General features: G+C 41.4%; 1 protein-coding gene across 1 annotated transcript in view; it reads left to right on the top strand.

Moving 5' to 3' along the window:
• Nucleotides 1-22,853, top strand: part of LOC126356060 (ubiquinone biosynthesis protein COQ9, mitochondrial) — a 221,413-nt gene that overhangs the window by 132,665 nt on the left and 65,895 nt on the right. Inside the window, exons 3-4 of the mRNA XM_050006762.1 lie at nt 1,133-1,283; nt 1,437-1,626. Of these exons, the coding sequence (XP_049862719.1) occupies nt 1,133-1,283; nt 1,437-1,626 (341 nt within the window). The remainder of the gene's footprint in view (nt 1-1,132; nt 1,284-1,436; nt 1,627-22,853) is intronic.

Genomic DNA, 22,853 nt, shown 5'->3' with positions numbered 1-22,853 from the left:
CGGCTACGATTAGCCGCATGCCCCTCTTGCTGACACCTGAAGCTCTGTGGTTTCCTGTAGAGCTCCACTGGGAGAGGCGTCACCTTTACTGGGAATATTGTGAGCTTCTGCAGCTTGTAGACATCCTCTGTGGGCCGCGTCCTTTCACCCTCAGCTTTTTCTACAGCGAGAATGAAGAGCGGTGGTCTCTCCCCATTTGTCCAATTGTGCAGCTTTACAGCCACCTTCTCAAACCCTGCCCTGACTATGCTCCTCCTCTGCTTTCTCTGTGGTTCCACATCCTTTGTCGGTGCTGCGACAGCGTGCGACATGAGGTAGGTCACGAGTTTCTTTGCAGCACTCTCGTGCTTTGCTTGTATCATGAGCAGTGAGTTGTCGTTCCGGGCTCTTCATTTCCACTGCCACAACTTTCTCGAGCTGGGTGACGAACTCTGGCCAGTCGTCACCCTGGTAACAAATGTAAACTGGGGGAGTCAGTGCTTTGAGGTAGCAGCAGTTTCTGTTGTTTGCAACAGTCCCGTCTTGTAGTGTGTCCTCTTCGGTACTGCTGTGTGAGGTGTCTATCACCAGGCATTGTCTGTTGGGGGTGCCTGGCTCTTCAGTCGGGGTATCGTCCCATCAGCCCGCCTCATCATACCTTTGAACTTTTAGTCTCGAAACATCGAGCAGGCAGAGCCACCGAAGCATCGCTCTCTTTTTTCAGTCTTCTTCCTTTCACTTTGCTTTCCCATAGTGCTACGTTCAACACCGATACAACAATCTTGTTCACTCGCTGTTAGAACAGCAATGCGACAATCTTGCTGGCGTGCCCGGAACACTAGACAGTTATTCTTCTCAGCCTCTTCCTGTAGTGAGCACTCTGCACTATGGTGTGCACACCATGGATGCGCAACTGGAACTGTATCCTTCATTTTAGATGTCTGTTTAAGAATTCACTGGCAGTAGTGTATTTAGCAATAGATTAAATAATTAGTAGGCATTTATTAAGTAATTAAATTCAGTACACAAACAAACAACATGTAAAGCTGGTCTTTACTTAAGAAGTTTAAGTGCAAAGTCAAAATAAATTTTTGCTAAAACCCTCCCCTATTTATGTGCTCATAGTATATCAGTTTGAATTTGTCACATGCAGGAGCAGAGTCTGTCGGCTATCCAGGTGTTGCCCATGGCCTCTTCCCTCGTGGTGGTGCTCACTTGGTGGAGCATTTTTATGCCTCCTGCAATCGGAAACTTGCACAGCACCTTGAGAATGAGGTCCAGTCAACAACAGAAGATCTAGCCAGGTAAGGCTGGGTGCCATTTTATTTACTTCCTAAGGCTTCATCAACATCTATATATCACTTTTGTTTTTCCTATTCCCCAATCTACGTACAGTTTCTTTGCCTTCTTGTTTCACAGAGATCAAGGGAATCAGCTATCTCAACTGTATATTGCAGGAAGAAGCCTACGTCAGTATTTGTAAATGATGCCGTGGAATATCGCCTACGGATGATTGGTCCATATTTAGAGAAGTGGCCTCAAGCAGTTGGAATAATGACTTTACCACCTAATGTTCCTACTGCTCTTGCCAACTTGCTGACACTAGTTGATGATATATGTTATTATGCTGGAGATAGATCTGTTGATGTAAGTGCATGAAAATTTTATTCTTCCTCTCAATTTTCTATTGCACCATTTATGGTATGAACCACTCAATGTCTGTCTCATGTTAAGAATATTTTCTGTGACATTCCACTATTTCTTTCTGTCAGTTGTGCTCTTCTGTTTCACTAATCATTACCAAGTAATGTTTTCTCCCCTCATTTATATGATGTTAATGTACGTTTTAGTTCCCTTTTTGTTTTGTTTTTCATTTTGTAGCAAGCACACAGCTCCTTTGAGTCATGTTGTGGAGCATATTCAACAACTGGTTGCTGTATATCCCAAAGCAAACAGATTTTCTATGTGCATTTATGCACTTCACCAGTTTAGTGTCACCCATGCCTGTATAAAATGCGGGCCTGTGCAGTGCACAAGTTCATTGATAAAACATCATGCAAGATTTTGCAGTTTGCTCTGCCATTGATATTGTAGGATTTAGTAGTAGTGGCCCTGGAGTAAGTGGTAGTGGGTGGTTGCATGGGGCAGGTCTTATAGCAGGGACGATTTCTCATGTAGGAACCAGAGGTTTGCCGCTTGTACTCACTCGAGTGCGCCGCACACTGGTGTGGCTTTTTGAGTATGAATGCTAGTGGAGCGGACAGACTGTGGGTGAACGAGGTGCTGCGGGCAGGAAAGGGCAGAGGTCGCCTGGCATGGTGCACTCACTGCTCTTATATTGTGGCCATCATAGCAGCTATCGATGTGCTGACTGGTGTCACTTCTCACATTCCCACCAGCTGGTGGAACTGCTGTCTGATCAGTTTAGCTATGCTGCACATGTATATTCTTGCCTGTTAGCATCTAATGCTTTTTTAGACAACAAAGAAAATTTGGAAACAGTTAAGTCTCACAGACCATGTAAGTTCTGTAAATTGCCATGTCACTTCATTGTCAAATGTGATTGTAGGCAACATAACTTAATTTGAACCATCTTATAACTTTTGCATTTATGCATTCGCTATTATTTCATACAGTTTTTGTGTTTACAAATAGTCTTCTCTCTGGTATTCTGAGTTAAGGGCAATCTTAGCTTTTATAGCATCCTTATTTGTAACAGCTACTATTTTTCGTCATTTTGTAATTAACCTCAACATTATGTAGTGGTAATGTTCTAAATTTGAGCTATTACATATGGTCTAAATTTGTGCCACTTCAATGACTGCTGAGCACAAAGTCAAAATATATTCTGAAGAGAAAAAGGAAGAAACAGTATGAAACAAATATGACTGAGGTAACTCGTGCAGTCGGGTGTAAAACTGTATGGTTACTGAAGTCTAGTAAAATATTTTCCATGTGACACATGATGATACAAACATTTAGAAAGGCTGAAACTTCTGCTTCGAAAAAATAAATAAATAAATTTCATGGAACACTGAAAGAAAACTAGGATTATGCACAGAATTGGAAAATGAACTAGTGTCTCACCTACTTCACATAGAACAGAAATTTTATGGCTTCATGTGTCGAATAGCTCACAAATCGTCAACAAAGAGCGGTCTACAACATCCATCTGAGAAAAAAAGAAGCAGGATGGGCTTGGGTAGATCTGTTATGCAGCATCACAGCATCATAAGAAATGGACAAGAATTTATTGCTTTTATGATACATTGTATGAGCTGTTGCAAGACCGTAGCAGACAGTTCTCCAGTGTAATCAGTCTTTGCCGAAGGATGAATTAGTGTATATTTGGAGTTTTCTGTGCGTGAATAATTAAAATCACATGAGGGTCTGATACTGCACTTCCTTCACTATTAACTGTATTACTGGTAGACTTCACAAATCCCTTCCATGCAGGAACTGGTAACAATTGTAAAGTGAAGTGCATGGAATGGAACATCCACAGCATGGTGGCCATTAATATGCCAAATGGAATGGTACTAATCATGTTAAACTCAAGGACAGTAATCTGCCATAATGCATTGTTTGTCTGATGTTCAAATATCTGGAGTTCCGAAACACCCAGATGGCCTACTTCTATGGCAGAGGGAGCCGATTTAAGCTTCTGGTCTCCTCAGGTGGTTACGGAAATTAGGCTGGGGTGATGTAATTGATGCCCCCATGCTGTGAAAAGTATTCCATTTATAGTGTGGGTGTTGAAATTGACGTTGTCAAATGTATTTTGATAGAATGTTCCACTTGGGGCACACTCTCTAGTGTGGTAGACAGTTGATTGCTACAACTGTTGTGCTATTCCACAGAATCCCAAACCAGCAAATAGATGGATCAAATTTTTTAATCTAGACTTATTGTGACTGAAGAGAGCAACAGCATGTAGTACACGTGACACAAATGATTGAGGACGAATGAAATCAGTGAGGGCATGGGATGTATATATATCAGCTTCTTTTCAATTTTCTGATTTGCCTTTTCTTTACTGAAATGCAGTCCATGAAAACAAGGAGTGCTTCAGATACTATTTCCTCAGCCCCACTACAGAATTTGTCACAAGATGGAGAAACAGAATTATCATATGCTATTAACTCAGTTCTAAGATTATACTGTCCTCTACGTTTACAGTTCTTTCCTGTTCTGCTTATTTGACTTTGCACTTTGAAGGATACCAGGCATCATTCAATTTTTTTTCAACTGAGCCATGAAAGCACACAACAGTTTTTCTGGTGTGGATTGTGCTGCAAACAATGTGGTCCCCATACTTTACTCTGTTTGTCCTCAACTGTCTGTAATGTTCTTGAAACTTGGTCCAACAGCTCAACTATGGTTAACTGACAGTTGTCATTCTCCTCTATGTAATTTCCTCCATTGATAAATTAATTTATTCATAGTCAGGGCCACTTTTTATAGGTTTAAGTGCTATGCCTTAAAGAAATTTCTATAGCTGTTCTTGTAATATCTCAGTTCTGCAACGTGTAGATCCCCAACAGAGCAGATATATCTTCGGATGATGTCTCCCTATTCATCCTTCCTTTCCAGTAATTATATTAGCTTAACTGAAATATCGAACACTGTAAACCTTTCGCCACTGTCCCCCCTCCCTTCTCTTTCTAAAAAGAAATTCATCAGTAGCTTTCACAGAAGACGACAGCTACTTCTAAATTCATTTCGCTTCAGCTGAAGACAAAAATGTGACTCTAGCTGTCATTGAAGGCTGATCCTTTGAAACAACCTCTCTTAGAAATCTTTTGATTGAGTTAGCTCTGGTGTACTCTTTTCTGCAAATACATGAACAAAGCTTTGGGTTCCTGAATCTCACAACTTTCCCATCTTTTCTCAGCTGACTGGCATTTACCAATCCACATATTTACATGTTCTTTTCTCACCAAAACTGCATAGCTTACTGATAACATTACTCTCACAGATTAAACACTTTTCAGCCATTGTTTATGGGAACATGTTTCATATAAAACACATTTTATTAAAAATATTATGGTACAAAAGTATTCACTTAATAAACTGACTGTCACTCTGCTGTTTAAACATGACCATAGTGAAGTTATTTGGCCTACACACATAAGTGAACTGCACAGGAAATGCTGGGGAGTGTATCGTGGCTTATTCTGTGTGTAAACTGAAAAGTGATCAGTGGTGGGGAACTGACCTTTCCCAGAAGAAAGCCAACTGTTGTACAGGATGAATAACAGTCGGTTTCCTTACTAGCAGTGCAGGTTGGTGAGCGGAGATTTACATAGATTCTTTTCATATGTGTAGTTTTGTTAGTAACTAAATCTGTATTTCATTTAGCATTAATACCCTTTGTGGAAAACAAACGATCTCCAGGTGTCTGCACATTGTGTCAACAGTGACTTAAAAAGCTCACTGCAGAAGGGTCAGTACGATTGTGAAACGGCGTGTAGTTATTTTTTATGATGTACCAGTGTAAACAGACTGGGGACCACGTACTCTTTCTTAGTTCTGAAGACATACAATCAGGGAAGAAGTGACCTCGTTCTGGTGATCTGCCTTCCGTCACACTTCTATCCTCCAACCCCACTCCCTTCCACTACCACCAGTCATATCCCTAGAACATAATTGATTCCCCAATACAGCTCTGCTGTACTTAAATATGGTACAGTTATTTAATATTTGGTCTTCATTTAACAATAAACATCTATTTTATGTCATTATAACACCATTTTTAATAATTTGTGATTTCTCCATGCCCTGAAATGCAGAACCCATTAGTGCTAGAGAAAAAAATGAATAGGGCCAATTTTTTGTTGTAAATTTGATTTAGTTTAATTTTTAACTTGGAAACATTTTGCTAGAAGAATTAGTTTTCAAGTTATTCAAAAGAAGCATAAAAACTGATCTTGAATCCCCCGCCAACGCTCACTCCCCACAGGCAATGATGATTTAATATGTTGTTCATGACACTTCCCCCTACCACTGTACAAAAAATTGGGACTACACGAATTGTTTTCCCTTTTTCAGTCGTCATTGACTGGGCTAGTGGTATAATTACAGGAGGGAGAAACCCAGAAAAGGTTGTCAGTGAAAGTGTTGAGGGATTCACTGATGGGGCAGATACCAGTGGTGTCTAGGCTGTAGAGGAAGCATTTGACATGGAAGGGGTGACAGGTGGTGGTGGTGGTGGTGGTTAGTGTTTAACGTCCCGTCGACAACAAGGTCATTAGAGACGGAGCGCAAGCTCGGGTTAGGGAAGGATTGGGAACGAATTCGGCCGTGCCCTTTCAAAGGCACCATCCTGGCATTTGCCTAAAGCGATTTAGGGAAATCACGGAAAACCTAAATCAGGATGGCCGGAGACGGGATTGAACCGTCGTCCTCCCGAATGCGAGTCCAGTGTGCTACCCACTGCGCCACCTCGCTCGGAGGGGTGACAGCTGTGAAAGTGAAAGTATTGTAGCTTATTGGTGAGCTTTATATAGACAGTGGTTTTGGCGTGGATTCAATGAAATGGCGGTTAATGTCAAGGCTGGTGCTTCAGATTTAGAAAAGAACCAAATGAATTTGAGTAGAGAAAAGGAGTTCAGTTGTTGCAAGGAGTGAAGGAATTTTTATTCACCATGAGTTCAGATCACAAAGTTGTCATCAATAAATTGGTGCCAAACCAAAGAGCCTGGCTTCTCGGTTTTGTGAAGTGCCATTTCCGTGCAGTCCACGAAAAGCTTAATGTAGGTCAGGTCCATCCCAGTTCCCATAACAGTCACTCTGATTTTATTTATTACTACTTTCCTTTATCTTGATTCTTAGTTGCGCTATTCGTCTCTCTTCCCCCTAATATACCTTTACCTCTTGCTCTGACTTACTGTCTCTGTACAGAAGTAAGCACTGTGTTTCCCAGTGCATCACCTTCATCTTCACATCTTCATCTCTACTAATCTTACGACAGATTGGTCCCTCTCATCCTGGACTCTGAGTAACTCGCCCTCCCTTTTTAATCTTCCTCATCCTATCGCTCTTCGCTTCCTCGAGGAAGGAACAATCAGTTCCAAAAGCTAAGTGGAGTGTCGTTTTTACTTTCAGAATTGAATGCTCTGTTTAGATAATGATTCTTTCGACTTCAGGAAAGGTAAAACATTGTGGAGGAAGTTCTGGGACTGTACTTAATAAAAGAGATAAGAACTGAGAAACATGAGACACGTTTCAGCTTGTTGAACTAGAAAAAGCGTTCTGCAACATAAAGCTTTCAAGAAAATATGTGTGAGGTGAAGGGAAAGATGGGTGATACACAAGATGTGCAAGAACTGAGAGAGAACAGTAAAGCTGGAGGAGCAGAGGATAAGTTCTCAAATTAAAAATGATGAAATGGCAGGGGTGCAGCTGATTCCTTCTTCTGAATCTCAGGTAAGCCATGATGAAGTGAAAGAAAGATTCAGATTGGGACTAAAATTCACAGTTGAAAAGATATCAGGGATAAGAGTTGCTTACGGTAATTCTATTTTGCATTAATGTGAACTACTATTATAGGGCCTATCGAATGGAATGAATAGTCTGCAGAACGTGGATTGAAAGAAAAATAAAAATATTTAGGAGAGGATAAATGAGATATGTAACAAATTTAGATGAGATGAAGGAATTATGTTAACTTGGAAGCACAATAATGTACGGCAGACAAAAAGAGAAGGCAGTAAGAAACAGAAGGGTACAGGTAAAGAGAAGATTATTTCTGTAAAAGAAGTCTACTACTATCAAACACAGAATGTACACATAAAGTGCAGAGTTGTATGATAGTGAAACATGTACAGTTGGAACATAGGAGAGTAGAAGTGTTTTAAGGTGCATTCTTACAGAAGGATGTTGAAAATGAAGCAGACTTATAAATTGAGAAATGAGGAGGTTGTGCACAGAATTGGTGATACAAGAAATGTTGTGCCTAGGAATCCTGCAGACTAGACAAATAATCAAACAGCTCGTATTAATGAGTTTTATAGCAACAAGATAATTACAAATACTTAACTTTGATAGATTTGTCGCAAGCAAAGGGTGACGTACAAAATAATCAATCTTCTTCAGAACAACCAAACAAAAGTCTGTGCAATGTAGAGCTTGCTGGTGGTACAGGCTATGATGTGTCAGCTAATGAAGTGGCTAATGTGAAAACTGCTATCGAAGTGGGTTGCACCAGTTTGGCATGGCGCTTATATCCTCTTCACCTAGGGGCCACTGCTGTCTCGTTGTCATCCTAGAGAGAGGTCGGTCAGCGTGCGACTGGCTAACCTCATCTCTGTCATTGCCGACTGTTGTGCCAGTGCTAACATTATGCAGTAACATTTCTCCCCGCCCCCCCCCAAAAAAAGTGAAAAACCTGTCGTCATATACGGAGCACAAAAACAGGACGGGAAGCAGGAATGTGGATGCTCTGGTTGACCAGAAGCTGTGGTTGCAGGAGATGTCAGGCTCTCAGTTGCACCCTGTGCTCTGGTGGAAATGTCCCTGAGAAAATGCTCAGAAGGGTACGTGCCCACCTCCTGCGGCCCCTAACAGTACGTAGAAGGCATTGGCTTCTGCGGCGTGGACGGGTCCAGCTCCATCGGTAGGACAGCAGGAGGCAGAGGAGACAAAGGCTGCATCTCTGTGGGGTCATCTCGTGGTGCCATGCTGACGCCCTTTAACAGCTACTGCAGCAGCTCAGGATGCGTGAATCTGGAGGAAGAAATACACAAGGCTCATGTGCACATGACAGAAGCGAATTTGATTGTGATGCCGGTGCTGCAATCTGTCTGGGCCTGAAATGAGATGAGGGTGGAACAGTGTCCGATGGCGGTGGCCGTGAAGCAATTACACCAGCAATGGTCCATCTCGTGGATGCGAACGATAGGAGGTGGGAAACAGTTGCAATGCTTGATACCCGGTGTGAAATTTGGCTATCTGCTGCTTAAAGGTTCTGACAAAACATTCCGCTTTGCCGTTGGACTGGGGATGGAATGGTTCTGTGTGTCATTGTGTTCACAGAATGTTTCAAATTGACTCGATGTGAACTGAGTGCTGTTGTCCAACACTATGATTTCGGGCAAACCTTTGAGACAAAAAATAGAGGACAATGCCTGAGCTGTGCTATGTGATGTTGTCAGGTTCATTGGTCCAGCAAAAGGAAACTTGCTATACAAGTCTACCACAATCAACCTATGACTGCTCCAAAAAGGTCCCACAAAGTCTATGTCACACCTTGCCACGGTGATTTTGACTTGGGCCAAGCAGAGAATTTTTGTGACAGAGCGGAATGATTTTCCACACATGCGTGATACTGTGACGTCATCCGTTCTATTTGGGTGTCCACATCCTGCCAAGTACAAAGTCGATGCACTAACTGTTTCGTACAAACAATCCCACAGTGTCCTTGGTGAAGTATCTGCAACACTTCTTTTTGGGAAGCTTTGGGGATCAACGCACATGACTGCCCACTGTTATTTTGAACAAGAATCGCACCTTGCTGTATAGCGAGGCTATGCTGACATGCAAAATATTGGCACACTACAGAGTTCTTTATGCTATGTAATGAGCGAGGCCAAGATGTGCAAATGTATTTTAGTAAAATGTTCAAAACTGAATCAGCTTCCGTGGCCTGTGTAATTTTCATATAGTTTCAAGGAAAGGATTGAAGCAATTCAGAATGATGAGCATTGATGTGACAACAAGATGCAGCAGAAGTGTCAAAGTCTGTACCAGGGCCCATCGGAAGATGTGAAAGTGCGTCCGCAACATCAAGTTGAGCTGTTGGACAATACATAATCTCGTGCTGGTACTAAGACAACAATAAAGCCTATCTTTGCAATTTTTGGGTAGTTCATCAGTTGAAATTAGGACTGCAATGCGATCCGTTACTAATTAGAATTTTCTGCCATAAAAATAGTGGTGAAATTTGGTGACACCATACACTATAGCCCATGCTTCTTTCTCTATTTGTGAATAGTTACACTGAACTTTGAAGAACACTTCTGATATGAAACCAATAGGCCTGTCGTTATCACCAAACATTAATGAGAAGATAATAGGACATACATTAAGTTTCCCGGGAATAATAACTGTTGTACTAGAGGAAGCTGCAGGAGGCAAAAACTGTAAGAAAAAACAAAACATTTTACCATTCAGTTGGTAGGCATATACCTGGTAGAAGAGTTTATGATGGGAGGCTCACTGTGTAGTAAACAGTCACTGTAAAAAACCTTCTAAACTAACATAGAATACTACATGTTAGGTGTAAAAAAAGTATAGGACTATAGACAGAGAGATGCTGAATGAAGTGTTTTTGAAACTTGAGAGGCCAGTGCATGGAGCTTTAAACAATTATTGTAGCAGAATATTATTGAATGGTCATATGTAAAGGCTGCCAGTGGTACCATGGTTAGTGTCCAGGAACTTACGGGTGAGAGGAAAACTGAAATTGAGGGTAGCAAAGCAAACCCAGAAACACTTAATTCATTTTTTAATGTCCTTTTATATAGATGGCTCCAGGGGTGTTGCCCCAATTTAATTCTTGCACTACAACAATGATGAATTGTACAGACATTAGTTTCAGTGATGCTGAGAAACAGGTGAAGTCACTAAAATTAACAAATCTCCAAGGCTCCATGGAATCCTTATCAGATTCCATACCAGATATACAGCTGAGTTATCTCCTGTTTTAACCTTTGCAGGAATGGTGATCCACAAAACTGACCGATATCGGTGACGTCCAATTCTTGTAGAAGCTTGTAACATAGTCTGAGCTCAAATGTAATGAGGTATTCCTAAAGGATTCCGAAAACATTGATAAAGTGGAACCCAACTCACTTTTTCTTCACATGACATCCTGGAAGCCTTGGATCAAGGTAGTCAGGTAGAGACAGCATTTGACTTAGTATATACTTATATATACTTATTATTGAAAGTACGATTATATGGGGGTCCAGCAAAATCTATGACAGGGTTGGGGAGAATGTCTTGTTAGAGAGAATGCTGCATATTATTTTGGATGGAGTGCATCAGCAGATGGAGAAGTAACTTCAAGTATGCTCTAGTTTGACTGCAATGTAGTCCATGGATTTAGATGTTGAATACATATTTTTTTATTTTTGGGTGTGTGTGGGGGGGGGGGGGGGGGGATCTGAAACAGTTTGGAAAGGCTGTAAGGGAACTGGCTGCCTGAGTGTGCCAACTGGGTTGGTTCATGCAAGGATACAGAGAATTGTTAGTATTGGGGTTGTCACCATTGTTGTTGGACACTTGCCTCTTCTGGACCATCTGCTGCAGTCTACTATCTGTAACATGCCAAAGTCATAATAAGAGAGACGATTTTAATTGTAAAGTTGGTTTGCTGCTACTCTTCGGTGTAAGGGCCACACCCGTGTCTCGGTGTGATCAGTTTTTGCTGAAGTGTTGCGGGGACAGTCAGTCAAAATTTCTACTTTACAGGGCTTGCCAATATTGTGTTGATTGTAATGTGCAGTGTTGAGTGTATACAGGCAGTTGGGTTCTGCTATGAAATGGTCCCTTTGTCAAGTGTCACTTTCATCTGTGATTGTGATTATAGTTTCCCATTCTCATAATGAAGGAATTATTAAGATGGTGTGTGTTCGTATAAAGCTGTGTTGCAAGCTTTATAAATTCATTGATAAGAAACTTGAAATGAAGTTCATACTGCCTGTCCACATAATGAGCATTGCTTCTGATGCACAAGGTCATGCTCAGTATGACCGGCCAGAATGACAGACTTATTGAAGTTGCATACCTCAGGACTAAAACTACATATGCCCTCAGTGGTCTAATGGGTGTCATTTTCACAGATTTATATGTTCTCTGTTTAAGTGCTTTACGTGTAGAACTTTGGAAAGACCTCAGATGTGCTCAGTTGGTGATGGATTATATGTGGTCCCCACAAGTGAGTTTCTGGCGCAGCTAAATGCGAAGGTCTCTCACTTCCCCATGGAAATGTATTGAATGTTCATTTAGTGTGGTTTGTCTACAGAGTTGCTGTTTACACAGTTGTTATAACCTGCATGTGAAGACAGTTTCTTGCATTTTCAACATTTACTCTAGGTTGTTATTTCTGTGGTAATGAGGCTCCAGTGAGCCAAATTGTAATGATACTAGAATAATATTATCAAACATGTATCATACTAACACATACTTGTAAACTCATCTTCAGTGGCTATCTGCATGTTATAAAGATAAAATACAGCAGGTGGAATAGAATGGGGTGTGGGTTGTGTTGTGTGGGCTAGATAGAGGGGGCAAGAGGCGGGAGGCAGGAAGAGGGGTTGAGGATGGGTAGAGAGGGCAGAGTTTGGAGGCAGGAATAGAGGGTGGAGGTGGCCCACAGGGAGGAAGCAGGTTTGGTAGCTAGGAGTTCATGAGGGAGGGATGGTATGAGTGGGGTGCATTGCACAATAAAGGCGATGAGGAAAGGTTGACAGGACACAGAAATTGATGGGTGAAGGGTGTGGGACAGTGGCTTAACAGATTTCAAGGCCAGGAGGGATATGGGAGCAAAGGGCGTGTTGTAAGGATAATTCTCATCTTCATAGTTTAATGGTAAGCTGGTGGTGGAGGGAAAGGTTTGAACAGCTCAGGCTGTAGTTATTTAATGTGTTCATTAATGTCATCAGTAATCATGTATACATATCCTGTAAACTGACTTGGACCACATAATTTCAATAAAAGAGTCCACCAGCTTAGCTGGGTGGTAACATGCTCGCCTCCCATGCAAGCAGGCCTGTGTTCGATTCCTGGCCGGGTTGGAGATTTTCTCCGCTCGGGGACTGGGTGTCGTGTTGTCTTCGTCATTATTTCATCCTCATCATCGGCGTGCAAGTTGCCCAATGTGGCGTTGACTGAAATAAGACTTGCACTTGGCGGCCGAACATCCCCAGATGGGAGGCCTCCCAGCTAATGACGCCATATGCTCATTTCATTTTATTTCATTTCAATAAAGGAATTGTTCAAGTGATCTATGGAACATCTAACTAACTAACTAACTGTGTAGCAGCCACTGAACTTGAGCCTGTTGTGCTCTGCTCGAGTTGACTGCAAAACTGAAGACAAGCAAATCACCTCCAATTATGGGCCTCTTTTAAAAAGTTTTTGAGAATGTAAGCTACAATAGAATACTGAGTCATCTGTCATGTGGGTAGATTTTTTTTTAACTGCCTCTAATTTTCATTTTTACAGAGAGTTGTCCACAGAGAAAGGTGTACCATAATTCCCAAATAAAGTGGAATATTTTGTGACCTTGCCACACTCTTTTATTGTGTGGATTATAAAAATCAATTTGACGAATCAAGATGTTCTGGCATTAGTGTCATCCCTTTCGCACTTGTTCCGTAGGGTTGGTAACTGTAGGGTCCCACGAAATGGATCAGGTGAGCACTACACATCAGAGGCAACTACTCAGGTAACTGGTTGTGTGTGGGGCACACATAAGGGTTGTTAAGATGAGATGACTCTCCATCCAACCTAGATAACAATAGCTGTAGGAAACGCGGAAGTAGCAATGTAAGATCAAAAGAAATGCCTCTCTCAGGCGAGAGTATTAAAATGCTAATGGTAAGCTGCCAAAGCATTCACAACAAAGTTTGAAGCATACATGAAAAGCAGTGAAGCTCCCATAATACTACACACAGAAAGCTGGTTGAAACCTGAAATTGATAGTTGTGAGATTTTTTAGTGAAAATTTGTGTGTATCAAAAGGATAGGTGACTGGGAAATGAAGGTGGTGTATTTTTCACAGTAGACAAGAAACTCAAAACACTGAGGTAGAATTTGAAACTGCATGTGAGATTGTTCAGGCAAGACTCAGTATCAGGGGTGGGTGTAAAACAATAATTTGATCCTTTTATTGTTCACCGGATTCATCTGAAATGACCAAAAACTCTAGAGGAAACCTCGCCTTCACTTTCACAAAAATTCCCAAATCATAGTCTCAGTCATTGGTGGAGATTTTAATCATCAAACAGTTAATTGGGGAAATGACTGTTTTGTTAGTGGTGGGCACGATAATACGTCCTGTGAAACAATACCTAAATGCCTTCTCTGATAACTACTTAAAACAGATAGTTAGGAACTCCACTCACAATGGAAATATATTGGATTTAATGGCAACAAATAGACCTGACCTCCTTGAGGATATACACATCAAAACTGGTATTAGTGACCATGAAGTGGTTGTGGCAACAGTGATTGCCAAAGTACAAAGGACACCTAAAACAAGCAGAAAGTTATATATGTTCAAGTAAAGTAGATAAAAAATCAACAGTGTGATATGTCAATGAGGAGCTTGAAACTTTCGGGAGAATATTTGACCATGCACAGGATAGATGTGCATTGAGTAGAAGAGTTCATAATGGGTGCACTGAGTACACATAGTGTGCAGTCACTTTAAAGAAACTTCTAAAGAAACAGAGACTAGTGCATAATAGTTGTAGAACAAAGTGTAAGACTGTAGATACAGAGATGCTGAATGAAACGCGTTTGACTGTCAAGAAAGTAGCACTTGATGCCTTCAACAAGTACTGTACCAGATTGTTGTCAAATGACCTTTAATAAAACCCAAAGAAATTTTGGTCATATGTAAAGGCTGTTATCAGCACCAAAGTTAGTATCCAGTCCTTAGTAAATGAGACAGGAACTGAAATTGAGGTTAGCAAAGCAAAAGCAGAAATACTCAAATTTGTTTTTAAATATTCCTTTACAAAGTAAAACCAATTTAATCCTCATTCCACTGAAAAGAAGAATGAAATAAGTACTAGTGTCTGAAATTGTTAAAAATTGAACAAAGCTCCCAGGTGTGATGAAATCCCTATCAGAGTCTATACTGAATTTACTGCTGAGTTAACAGAATGACCACCTCAATGCCAACCAGTATTGATTTCAAAAACACTAATCAAATTAAACCCAACTTGCACTTTTCTCACATGACATACTGATGTCATGTGAGACGCAATATTTATTGATTTCTGAAAAGCATTTGACTGAAGCCACACCTATACTTATTGTCAAAAGTGTGATTGTACGTGTTACCAAGTGAAATTTGTGACTGGATTAAGGACTTTTTGGTATGTTATCTTGGATGGAGCGTCATTGTCAGATGTGAAAATATCTTCAGATGTGCTCCAGGGAAGTGTGTTGGGCCCCTTGCTATTCATGTTGTATATTAATGACACTGCAGACAATATTAATAGTAACATCAGACTTTTGGTAGATGATGTAGTTACCTATAATCAAGTACTGTGTGAAAGATGCTACATTAGTATTCAGCCAGGTCTTTATAAGATTTCAAAGTGGTGCCAAGATTGGAACTTGCTGTAAATGTTCAGAAATGTAAAATTTTGCGCTTCACAAAATGAAAAAAACATTGTATCCTATGACAATGTGAGTGAGTCACTGTTGGAATCAGCCAACTCGTACAAATACCTGGGAGAAACACTTCATAGGGATATGATATGAAATGATCACATAGGTTCAGTAGTGGGTAAAGCAGGTGGTAGATTTTGTTTTATTGGTAGAATACTGGGGAAGTGCAGTCGGTCTACAAAAGAGATTGCTTACATATCACTTGTGCGACCAGTTCTAGAATATTGCTCAACTGTATGGGGACTCGTACCAGATAGGACTAACAGGGGATATGGAACGTATACAGAGAAGGGCAGCACAAATGGTCACTGGTTTGTTTAATCCATGGAAGAGTGTCACAGAGATACTGAAGGAATTGAACTGGTGGAGTCTTGAAGACAGATGTAAACTATCTTGAGAAAGTCTTCTAACGAAGTTTCAAGAACCGGCTTTAAATGATTACTCTAGGGATATATTACAATCCCATACATATCGCTCACATAGGGATTGTGAGGATAAGATTAGAATAATAAGTGTACTCACAGAGGCATTAAAAAATTCTTCCTGCGCTCCATACATGAATGGACATACTCTCTGCCATGCACCTCATAGTGGTTTGCAGGGTATAGATGTATATGTAGATGTAGATGCATAGATGGAGTATTTACTTTGTGACAGTTTCGTGACTGTGACATAGTCTGTGAATAAGACACCATAATGTCAAACCTACTCTAACACGAGGTGTTACAAGGATTGGTACTGGGCCCACTCCTGTTCTTGATGTACACAAATGACCTAGCAGTGATTTTGAAACACAGTTGGAAAATTGTAATGTTTGCTGATGAGAAAAGCATACTAGTCAACAGTCCAAATTCCGCCCTATCAGTCACAGCTCAGATGATACTGGAACAGTCCTGCAAGTCCAATCTCAGACATTGTAACTGACTGTAACATGTTATTGTAATATAGACGTTAGTCCATAATTCATAGTTGATTTTTTGTATATCACTTTGTATTTTACAATTGTCTTCAGCTGCAGATACTGTGTTGTATGAACTGAACATTGAGAACTCCTTGTTACAACTCTAAACTCACCTCTTTCTTCTCACATCTTCACCTCCTTTCTCAACTGTTTGCTCCTTTCTGTTATAGTTCAGTAAAAATACTTACTCCTTAAGATCACTATGTACACAAGAGTAAAATATTAACAGCTTAAGATAGCTGCATGAGACATTCATTTATGCAAAGGAAAGCATCATGCCATAGAAATAACTGTATATATCCAACGATGTTATGAAAAGGATGGATTGCTGCTCAACCCTTAGGAGGCACTGAGTGTCAGACAGCCACAGTGAAAAGACTGCTAAGCATTTAAGCTTTCAGACAAAAAAGTCTTCCTCCTCAAGTAGATAAAACACACACACACACACACACACACACACACACACACACACACACACACACACAGTGCCCACTATCTCCAGCCACTGTTTTCCAACTCGTCTGTCCGAAACCTTAAATGTTTAACAGTCTATTCATTGTGCATGTCGGCAACTTAGTGCCTCCTCTAGGTCATGAGTAGAAAAGAATGTCAGAGCCACAGAACAGTCAAGTTGTTCATCACTCCCTTGTCTGGGCCTTCTGCTGTAAGTTGCAGTTTCATATTTTGCTAAATCAAAATAAGGTAGTTCTGTACTACAGATAGTTTTGACTTAACCAGAATGAAAATCGAGCAAAAGTTATATGGTAACATTGAGACAAAATTTTCAAGATAATTTCGATCACAGCCTTGTCGATGGTAGGTAAGTTTACAGAGTCTTGTTTGGTTAACGAGAGCGTCGCCCGTGCTGCAGCTGCTGTATCCTGCTGCTAGTGTGAGTGAGTGTGGGTGGGCCGAGTGTGGTGCCGCTGCACGTGTGTACTTCCGTCAACTGCCGACGGTACCGACGTGGGTTGGCCAATAGAGGCTGCGTGTAGGAAGCGTACACATAGCACGGTCTCTGCCGTGACGTCTACTGGTGACTTGCACCTATATATGCACAGAGCAGCACACACTAGTCCTCATTACGCCCTTTTGGTTTGTACTGCTCACATCAGTTATTCTTTGTATTGAATATGTTGCACCTTCTGTATGATTCTTTTGTCTTGTTATGTGTGGAGTCACGAGAGGCTTATTTCCATTTATTTATTTCATTACAGCCATCTATGGGCTACGTTTAAAAATTTCCCTCACTTTCTAAAGTTCTCTTCCGTCCTCTTTCGCCAGTACTCCTTCGTCCAGTGGCTCACTCGTGCACGTTCTTCTGCCGAGAGTACTCTGTTCTTCCTTGTTTTCTCCTCGAGGAAATCCTTCACCTCCGCAACCTTTTTCCTAAAGATCTGCCTGCTCACAATTTCGTCTGCCGTGATCCCACATTTTTCTAGAAACCAGTGCAGTTCTTCACCCGTAGAACTTGTGTCTTCCTGTTCTCCTGGAAGAGATGAATCCTGTTGGCGAGCCTCTCCGATTCCATTATTCTAATATGTCCGTAAAAAGACAGTATTCTTTTCTTCATTGTAGTGGTGATATTTTCAAATCGTTGATAAAGTTCACGATTTGATCTTAGGCAGAACATAAATCCATTAGATATTTTTCTGGGCCCAAGAATCTGGCTGAGGAGTTTCCTTTTGTTCATTTCAAAGTCTGAAAGTCCCTTCCTGGATATTGTCGTAGATGCAATAAACATTCAGGTTTGACGACTGTGCTGTAGTGTTGGAATTTAGCCTGGTGTGAGAATGATTTAGATTTTTATTTGTTCTGACACAATCTGAATGCTATTTCCATTTCTCTTGCCCGTTCTTCTTATTTTCATTATTATTGAGAGGTTTATGAATAAAGCCATATTTACGTTACATGTATTACTTGGTTACAACACGATTGGTGATGAGTTTGGAACAGTTTCCATGTGCAAAGTATTTAAGTTGGGTTTCATCAGGTTTAATCATTATAGGTGCCATGCTACCAGCTTGATTACTTTAGCAGTGACAAATTTGTCAGGTTCCATTAACGGACAAGAGTACCATTCCTTTGGTCTGTCCATCACATCCCCCCCCCCCCCCCCCCCTTCCACGCAGGGGGCACTCAGTTCGTTCGTGAGTTCATGTGTGGTGCAGACAGGGCTCCAACCTATTGGAGACCATTCTTCCTTCCCTGGCTGCATTTATTTCACCGTCTCACCGTGTCCCTTTCTCACCGTCCTCGCTCCATCCCTGCTGCCACTCATTCCCCTCCCTCAGTGTTCTGATTTATGTTGACCTGCTACCCACCTGGTTTCCTGTATTGCTTGCAGTTTTGTTTCTCTTTCATCCTATTTGGCATTTTGGTTCCCCCTTGGAGTGTGGCCTCCACTTCTAAACTTTCTGTCTTTAGTGTGAGCCATTTGGGGAAAGCTCTGTCCCCGAGTGTCTCCCCCCTCCCTCCCCCTCCCTCTTGTCGCGCCTTCATCCCCATCCCTCACCCCCTCACTGTCCTACCCTCTTCCTTCCCCACCATAACCACCCCTCCACACCACTAGGTCACCAGCATGTATAGCCAGTCCATGTGGTGGCACTGTTACGTATCCATCTGGCTGAGCCCCTGACACCAAAGAGAATACACTACTGATACCTGAACCTACAGCAGGGGAAACTACAGCCGTAATTTTTCCTGAGGGCATGCAGCTTTACTGTATGATTAAATGATGATGGCATCGTCTTGGGTAAAATATTCCGGAGGTAAAATAGTCCCCCATTCGGACCTCCGGGCGGGGACTACTCAAGAGGATGTCGTTATCAGGAGAAAGAAAACTGGCGTTCTACGTATCGGAGCTTGGAATGTCAGATCCCTTAATCGGGCAGGTAGGTTAGAAAATTTAAAAAGGGAAATGGATAGGTTAAAGTTAGACATAGTGGGAATTAGTGAAGTTCGGTGGCAGGAGGAACAAGACTTTTGGTCAGGTGAATACAGGGTTATAAATTGAAGTTCGGTGGCAGGAGGAACAAGACTTTTGGTCAGGTGAATACAGGGTTATAAATACAAAATCAAATAGGGGTAATGCAGGAGTAGGTTTAATAATGAATAAAAAAATGGGAGTGTGGGTAAGCTGTTACAAACAGTATAGTGAACGCATTATTATGGCCAAGATAGACACGAGGCCCACGCCTACTACAGTAGTATAAGTTTATATGCCAACTAGCTCTGCAGATGATGAAGAAATTGATGAAATGTATGATGAGATTTAAAAAATTATTCAGTTAGTGAAGGGAGACGAAAATTTAATAGTCATGGGTGACTGGAATTCGATAGTAGGAAAAGGCAGAGAAGGAAACGTAGTAGGTGAATATGGATTGGGGCTAAGAAATGCAAGAGGAAGCTGCCTGGTAGAATTTTGCACAGAGCATAACTTAATCATAGCTAATATTTGGTTCAAGAATCATGAAAGAAGGTTGTATACATGGAAGAACCCTTGAGATACTCAAAGGTTTCAGATAGATTATATAAGGGGTAAGACAGAGATTTAGGAACCAGGTCTTAAATTGTAAGACATTTCCAGGGGCAGATGTGGACTCTGACCACAATCTATTGGTTATGACGTGTAGATTAAAACTGAAGAAACTGCAAAAAGGTGGGAATTTAAGGAGATGGGACCTGGATAAACTGAAAGAACCAGAGGATGTACAGAGTTTCAGGGAGAGCATAACAGAACAATTGACAGGAATGGGGGGAAAGAAATACAGTAGAAGAAGAATGGGTAGCTTTGAGGGATGAAATAGTGAAGGCAGCTGAGGATCAAATAGGTAAAAAGACGAGGGCTAGAAGAAATCTTTGGGTAACAGAAGAGATACTGAATTTAATTGATGAAAGGAGAAAATATAAAAATGCAGGAAATGAAGCAGGCAAAAAGGAATACAAACATGTCAATAATGATATCGACAGGAAGTGCGAAATGGCTAAGCAGGGATGGCTAGAGGACAAATGTAAGGATGTAGAGGCTTATCTCAGTAGGAGTATGATAGATACTCCCTACAGGAAAATTAAAGAGACCTTTGGAAAAAGGAGAACCACTAAGCAAAGAAGGGAAAGCAGAAAGGTGGAAGGAGTATATGGAGGGTCTATACAAGGCCGATGTACTTGAGGACAATATTATGGAAATGGAAGAGGATGTAGATGAAGAAGAAATGGGAGATATGATAGTGCGTGAAGAGTTTGACAGAGCACTGAAAGGCGTGAGTCGAAGCAAGGCTCCCGGAGTAGACAACATTACATTAGAGCTACTGACAGCCTTGGGAGAGCCAGTCCTAACAAAACTCTACCATCTGGTGAACAAGCTCTATGAGACAGGCAAAATTCCCTCAGACTTAAAGAAGAATATAATTATTCCAATCCCAAAGAAAGAAGGTGTTGACAGATGTAAAAATTACTGAACTATCGTCACAGCTGCAAAATACTAATGCGAATTCTTTACAGACGAATGGAAAAACTGGTAGAAGCTGGCCTCGGGGAAGATAAGTTTGGATTCCGTAGGAATGTTGGAACACGCGAGGCAATACTGATCCTACGACTTATCTTAGAAAATGTATTAAGGAAAGGCAAACCCACGTTTCTAGCTTTTGTAGACTTCGAGATAGCTTTTGATAATGTTGATTGGAATACTCTCTTTAAAATTCTGAAGGTGGCAGGGGTAAAATACAGGGAGCGAAAGGCTATTTACAATTTGTACAGTGACCAGATGGCAGTTATATGAGTCGAGGGGTATGAAAGGGAAGCATTGGTTGGGAAGGGAGTGAGACATAGTTGTAGCCTCTCCCCGATGTTATTCAATCTGTATATTGAGCAAGCAATAAAGGAAACAAAAGATAAGTTCTGAGTAGGTATTAAAATCCATGGAGGTCAGAAACAGCAAAGGACATGAAAGAGCAGTTGAACGGAATGGACAGTGTTTTGAAAGGAGGGTATAAGATGCACATCAACAAAAGCAAAACGAGGATAATGGAATGTAGGTGAATTCAGTCGGGTGATGCTGAGGGAATTAGATTAGGAAATGAGACACTTAAAGTAGTAAAGGATTTATTGCCATTTGGGGAGAAAAATAACTGATGATGGTCGAAGTAGAGAGGATATAAAATGTAGACTGGCAATGGCAAGGAAAGCGTTTCTGAAGAAGAGAAATATGTTAACATCGAGTATAGATTAAGTGTCAGGAAGTCGTTTCTGAAAGTATTTGTATGGAGTGTAGCCTTGTATGGAAGTGAAATGCGGATGATAAATAGTTTAAACAAGAAGAAAATAGCAGCTTTCGAAATGTGGCGCTACAGAAGAATGCTGAAGATTAGATGGGTAGATCACATAACTAATGAGGAGGTATTGAATAGGAATGGGGAGAAGAGAAGTTTGTGGCACAACTTGACTAGAAGAAGGGATCGGTTGGTAGGACATGTTCTGAGACATCGAGGGATCACAAATTTAGTATTGGAGGGCAGCGTGGAGGGTAAAAATCGTAGAGGGAGACCAAGAAATGAATACACTAAGCAGATTCAGAAGGATGTAGGCTGCAGTAGGTACTGGGAAATGAAGAAGCTTGCTCAGGATGGAGTAGCATGGAGAGCTGCATCAAACCAGTCTCAGGACTGAAGACCACAACAACAACCTGAACCATCGCCTCCCCATGTATGCCGTGCCAGGCGACCTTTGCTGTAGCTGGGTGGCACCCGTGAGGAAAACTGATAAGAGTCAGTGGTATCAGGGTGGATGCTTGGCACATGGAGCATATCCAGCTGCAGAAATATGACTATTCTCAAATGGCTTTCTCTCCCAGTGCTAACTGAATGCTACTTCGTATGACCCTGCAGCATTGCCTTCTCTGGCTACACCCTGGGAGGAGGGCCAGGGTCCTTGGGATGAAATACTTTTCCCACCAGCTGGTCTGTACTAGGATGGATGGAAACACATTCCCTGTCACAAAACCATTGTTTTTGTGGAGAATATCGAGGACAATTTTGGTGAAGTGGAGTCACTCAGTAGCACGTGATCTTTCTCCTTGTTGGTCAAAGCTTGTTCTGCCACCTAGTCTGGAGCCCTCCGTGCTTGTGATTATGTAGGCAGCAACCCAATGTTTATTACCCCTCACCAGTCACTGAATATGGTCCACGGAATGATTTTCCATTGGGATCTCATCCTGCAAACTGATGAGGAACTCCAGGCTAATCTGGAGTTGTGAAGTGTTCACTTTGTTCAAGATGTACAGAGCAGTCACAAAGACAAACGCACCGATACCAGTGCCTTTATCCTGGTGTTTAAAGGGGGATACCCTCCCAGATGAGGTTAAGATCATATGTTACCGACTTGACGTGAAGTAGTATGTCCCGCCATCCGTGAAGTGCTTTTAGTGCTTGCATTTTGAGCATATGTCTTTCTGCTGTACAATGGATCCTGTGTGTGGTGACTGTGGACACCCACTCCGTGAGGA

The sequence above is a fragment of the Schistocerca gregaria genome, chromosome 3 (genome assembly GCF_023897955.1).
Source record: "Schistocerca gregaria isolate iqSchGreg1 chromosome 3, iqSchGreg1.2, whole genome shotgun sequence".
Classification (NCBI taxonomy): Eukaryota; Metazoa; Arthropoda; class Insecta; order Orthoptera; family Acrididae; genus Schistocerca; species Schistocerca gregaria.
Note: the sequence above shows the minus strand (reverse complement) of the source record. Positions and strands in the feature narration are given on the sequence as shown.